This window comes from Bactrocera dorsalis, chromosome 3 (genome assembly GCF_023373825.1).
Source record: "Bactrocera dorsalis isolate Fly_Bdor chromosome 3, ASM2337382v1, whole genome shotgun sequence".
In the NCBI taxonomy this organism is placed as follows: Eukaryota; Metazoa; Arthropoda; class Insecta; order Diptera; family Tephritidae; genus Bactrocera; species Bactrocera dorsalis.
Window position 1 is genome coordinate 30,982,204 of NC_064305.1, and position 5,744 is coordinate 30,987,947.

Sequence of the window (5,744 nt, forward strand, 5' to 3'; positions counted from 1 at the left end):
CACTATTACATATATTCGAATAACTGAGTATTGTATTTATTTCAGTTTAGATGTTATTTTTTTACATAAAAGTTATTTTTTGTGAAAATTCCAAAGCATGAAACGTTTATTTATCAATGGAAATGAAAGAGAGATTCATAAATAATAAGAAAAATAGGAATTGGCGAAAAAAATTATTCCGACTCGCAGTGGATGCAGGTGTAAATGTTCGGGTTCGGTCCGGCACATTTCAAGTGAACCCCTCGATCACAAACGATGCAATGGGCCGTGTTTTGACGATTCTCGTGCTTCGGCATCTTTTTCTTGCAAATCGTGCAAAAATCGAAGTCCTCTTCGATGTCGGTTTCGGTCGGAGACGGGCTTCTCTTCCGTGGCGTCTTCGATTTGCCACGGCCTTTTTGCTTCTTGGCTGCTGGTTCATCGGCTGCCTTCGTCAATTTTTGCCGCTTTTTTTCGGCCTTGTCACGCAGATCTGCGACAACCTCAGGCGATGTCAAAATCGTTGACTCCATTGTCTTGCGGCCACGTTTTGATTTCGGCGCAGGTGTGCCCGATTTCAACGGGCCAACCGATTTCAATGCATCACGGAGCTGTGGAGCCGAAACAAGAGACAACGACGATGATGCAGCACCACTTGTTGAAGCTGGGGCACTTGTAGATGCCTCCGACGTTGACACCTCCTCATTCGCAGCAGTCACAATGGCATCACCAGAGGCAAGAACTCGACGTTGATTGTCGGCGTCTTTCTCTTCGTCACTGAACAAATTTTCGCCGCTCAGTTCCGAAGCGACAAAGTCAACTTCAGTGAAAATTTGGGGGTTGAACGGGTAGATGCCAGTTGTTGGGAAGCCGGATTTGATGGTTTTCGGCGTTAACATAACATCGAGGCACTGATCGACAAGGAGCGGCACATGATGCAGATCGAAAGTGACACCAATGTTGGACTTTTTCCATGCATCATGCTTCACGGTCATCATGCCTTTAAATGGTGCAAATACCGCTACATCTAGCGGCTGCATTTTGTGCGTGCATTTCGGCGGAAAAGACAGCAACGTGATGCCATGATCCAACGCCAAATCTATCGCCTTGATCGATAAATGCGAACCGTGGTTGTCCAGCAGCAACATGGTTGGCGAATCGGCATTAGCACCGGTGTGCTTGATGAAATGACGCATGAAATGAGGGAATACATGAACTCGTAACCAGAACCGTTCGCAACACCAACAGCGCCATGACTCGCATGAGTCATAAAAATCGCTTTCATGTTGACTCGGGGAAAGAGGAAGAATGGCGGTATAGACAGGCCACTAGCGCTGACGGCCAAAGCCAAAGACACATTGGTGCCTTTTTCGGCAGATGTTGATGAGCCGACCTGCTTTTGTCCTTTGCGCGAATTACGTCATCAGATGACTCTACCACTCCCAAAATATTATTTAATGTAATTTAATAATAATTGTAAATATGTGTATTTTGCAACTATAAATACATATATACAAAAGTTACAAAATAGCATAACCAAATACGGTACCATGATCGTGTATATACAAACACACATTTATATATACATATAAACGAATAAACGTTCTTGGTATCGTATTACCTAAATATTTAATTGATTACTTAAGTTATGCCGGGTCGTTGACAGTAATAATGGAATGTCGAATCAGTACAACGGCCCTAAGTAAATTACGCTAAGCATAGTTTAAGAATGAAATAATAATTTAATAAAGAACCTGACGGTAAACCACACAGTACGGTGAAAGGTCTTTTATTCAAAATAAAACATTTTCTGTGCCGTCGCAGAAAACGTAACTCGCGCGATGGTTTTGACAGGTGTGGTTGGCACGGTCGGGCACCCGGTTTCATCCATGTTCCATATTCGGTGGGGTTCAAACGGCGTCTTACCGAGAACGGATGAAAGGTTGGCAAAGAATGCATCGAAATTTCTTTGTTGAATCGCTTCGCACGGCTCTGGCTTACTTGCTCTGGTGTTCGCAGTGACAAATTTTTGTGGCGTTTCATGAACGCCAACTGCCAATCCTTACCGCCTGTTGATTGTCGTTCCATGGATCCGGATACGACGCGACAACTTTCCGAGCAAATTCATACGCGAGCTTACGAAGCTCCATCAAACTAATTCCATAGTTGATGTCGCTGGCCTGGAGAATGTAGCTTATCAGCGCCTTTTCTTGTTCGATGTTGAAGATCTGAAATAAAAAAAAAAATATTTATTATTCGATGAAAGAAAAAGAAAGAAACCAGCAGAACTCACTGTTTTTGTGCCCATCGTCGTGCTTTCAGCCAGCAAATTCTTCATTACATCGGCATTGGCAGTAGTAACGTCGATGCTCGCACCATCAAATGCTGCAATATAACGCATCAGGTTGGTCCTCGGAATTTTGTGTGCCGTCGCAGATTGTCGAACGCTGTTGTGATGTATTTTCACCGACTTGATCGCCTCCAAAATGTTGTCGAAATCAACAATTTTCTCTTGTTTGGGATAGTACCGAGGCATAATGACTAAAAAAAATTTTTCGGAGCACGAAACTATCAGGAAATGTTGAAAAACTATTGTGTTGTTGAAATTCTGCACGAAAAATCACTTATACACGTCAAATATATGAAGTTAGCATGTCAAATGTAAAAAACTATGTGGCCCGACATTCCCCAAACGCTGATATTTGCAAAATGGCGGTGGATATTGAACACAATGTAAATTCGTGCAAAATTTCTTATGTGTGTCGAAGGCTAAAGGCTCAACTAATATTATAAACATATTTACCTGGATGAATTTATTGAAAAATGTGAAAAAAATCAACTGTATACAGAGTTGAAAAAAACTTTCGGAGTGTCGAATTTCTTTTTGTTGTCGCAGAGAGGTTATAACACGTGTTCACAGCTCGACTGCTATATAGAAACTGAGCTTAGTATAAGACGAGCCGATGACAGTTGGTTGCAGCTGTCAACCTATACTAGGGAAAAAAATATCGCGCTGGCCCGGGATTCTGCAAAATTGCAGCGGCAATAATTAGTTTTTGAGCGGTGGGTAATGATACGTTTAATCCATGCCGAAGTACTGGAAAGCGACGTTTCAATACGCCGTACATACGCTCCACTACGTTCCGAGTGCGTATCAGAGAGGCTTGGTAAACACGCTTGATTGGGTTAGTAGCCAATCCTGGATGACTAATGGTGTATGGTGTGGCCAAATAACAAAAACAAAACAATACAATATCCAAAAACAATATCCAAAATCTTCAAATCGGCAGAAGAAACCGTTTGAACATTGAGAGAAAGGTACCCTTTTCTGTTGCGGAATGTTTCGGCCTGAAAAAGTAATACATATATAATAATTTGTTTCCTTGTAAAAGCGAAGAGATAATCAACACTGTTATCAATATTAACCTGCAAACCTCCTGGCGATAATATTTTGATGTGGGTGCAGTCTATTGCTCCGATAGTCCGCGGAAAACCAGCGAGAGAATGCAATGCGAGTGCTGCCGCTTGTCGCTCCGACGATGTCTGTGGCATCCGAATAAATTCGGTAAAATAATTGAGCAACGCATCGCACACAATTGGCAAATTCAGACCGACAGTTGGCTGAGACACACGCACTAAATCTGCAGCATTCTGCTCAAAGCTGGCAGCCGTCAGAAAGCGCAGCAGAATCAAAACTCTCTGCTCAGTGGTGAGAGAACGGCATCTATTGAAACACGAATTATTTGTATTTAATAGCGAGCACCCAAATAAAGACACTTACCTCCCTGGCTTCGTTACCATGTTCGGTTCCACCAATGCTACCAGGCGCCGAAAAGTGGTCTTTTTCATTCGGAATCGCTGATGAAAGGCCACATCGTCCCATTCATCAACTACTGCGTGGGCTCGTAGTGTATATGGTCGATGAGGGCGAACGGCTTCATATTCTTCGTCAGAGTTGGAATTGGTGTTATCGTCCTCATCCGCTAAGAAATCGGCTATTCCCATTTCATATAGTGCTGCTCGACGTGCCATTTCATTTTTTCCCCAAAACTACAGTGAATAATACCAAACTTCTCAAAACTAGTTTTTAAATAGCCTATTAAACCAGTTTTCACATTAAACTAGTTTTCAAACTTGTCAATAATACGGCCGTAAGCATTTAAACTAAATATTTAAATATATACCGGGTTTTCCAATAGGGATGATATAATTTCTAAGTGTCATTCCGGCCATTTCTAATATGTCATGACCTGTAATGGTTTTTCCTCTGTATGCAGTAATGTTTACAATTTCATCATGGAGAGACATACTCAAGAACAACATTTACAAACTATTTGTTATTTATTATTAAGATAATCGTTCTCCACTTGGAATTTTCGTGCGCTTTTTCCTTTCTGTGCTTGTAATAATCGTCCACCTGTGCTCGCTATTCGTCAAAGTGTTAAAAATTTTGAGCGTATGTACACTTTATTTACACCATGTTCAAGTATCAATAAGGCAAAGAATCTCTCGATGTTATGAAGATATTGCTGCCGTTCAGGCAAGTGTTGCTAAACACGAAATTTGTCGATTTCAAGACGTTCTCAAGACTTGGTACTATCTCAAACCACCACTTGACAGATTTTGCGTTTGGATCCGTATAAAATTGTACTCCCTCAAGAACTGAAGCATTGAACCACCGTCGAAAATTTGCGGATTTTGTCTTAAAAACACTTGAAAACAAGCTGAAAATTTGCACAGGTCTGTTTCTCCTCAATATGTCACTCATTCATCAGAATCGTCGTAATCGAATCACTATAGGTTATAGCTGCCATACAAACTTATTTACTCAATACAAAGTTCTTGTATGGCAAACTTTTTTATTTGGCACGATATCTTCACGAAATTTGACTCAGATTATTTTCAAAGGCAAAGTTAAAAATATCTGAAGAAATTATTCAAATCGAACTGGCTTAGCACATAGCTGCCATATAAAATGAACGATCACAAGTAAGGAAGGGCTAAGTTCGGGTGTCACCGAACATTTTATACTCTCGCACAATAAAGTGATAATCGAGATTTCATTATCCGTCATTTACATATTTTTTTATTTTGCTGTAAAATTATTTAGAATTAAATTCTGAGAGATTTACCGATATTTTCGGTGAAAAATTAGGTTAGGTTAGGTTAGGCACTGAGTTTTTCGTGTTCGATATAAGGGACCTTGAAAAGTTATAGTCCGATCACGACAATTTTTCCACAAGGGATACCTCAGCTCAAATACCGTAATTGTGTAAAGTTTTATTCCGCTATCATCATTGGTTCCTAATGTATATATTATACAGAGAAGGCATCAGATGGAATTCAAAATAGCGTTATATGGGAAGAAGGCGTGGTTGTGAACCGATTTCACCCATATTTCGTACATGTCATCAGGGTGTTAAGAAAATATTATATACCGAATTTCATTGAAATCGGTGGAGCGGTTCCTGAGATATGGTTTTTGGTCCATAAGTGGGCGACGCCACGCCCATTTTCAATTTTTAAAAAAAGTCTGGATGTAGCTTCCTTCTGCCATTTTTTTCGTAAAATTTTGTGTTTCTGACGTTTTTTGTTAGTCGGTTAACGCACTTTTAGTGATTTTCAACATAACCTTTGTATGGGAGGTGGGCGTGGTTATTATCCGATTTCTTCCATTTTTAAACTGTATATGGAAATGCCTAAAGGAAACGACCCTATAGAGTTTGGTTGACATAGCTGTAGTAGTTTCCGAGATATGTACAAAA

General features: G+C 40.5%; 2 protein-coding genes across 2 annotated transcripts; both read right to left on the minus strand.

Moving 5' to 3' along the window:
• Nucleotides 1-1,696: 1,696 nt before the first annotated feature.
• Nucleotides 1,697-2,709, minus strand: LOC125777391 (uncharacterized). The gene is made up of 2 exons (XM_049452155.1): nucleotides 2,273-2,709; nucleotides 1,697-2,207 (listed from the first exon to the last, which is right to left on the minus strand). Exons 1-2 carry the CDS (start codon nucleotides 2,513-2,515, stop codon nucleotides 2,019-2,021), a joined length of 432 nt encoding a protein of 143 aa, XP_049308112.1. The 5' UTR covers nucleotides 2,516-2,709; the 3' UTR covers nucleotides 1,697-2,018.
• LOC125777379 (putative nuclease HARBI1) lies at nucleotides 2,385-5,189 on the minus strand. Its single transcript, XM_049452143.1, has 4 exons — nucleotides 3,761-5,189; nucleotides 3,406-3,703; nucleotides 2,783-3,327; nucleotides 2,385-2,520 (listed from the first exon to the last, which is right to left on the minus strand). The coding sequence occupies exons 1-3, from the start codon at nucleotides 4,009-4,011 to the stop codon at nucleotides 3,187-3,189; spliced, it is 690 nt and encodes a 229-aa protein (XP_049308100.1). The 5' UTR covers nucleotides 4,012-5,189; the 3' UTR covers nucleotides 2,385-2,520; nucleotides 2,783-3,186.
• Nucleotides 5,190-5,744: the final 555 nt, after the last annotated feature.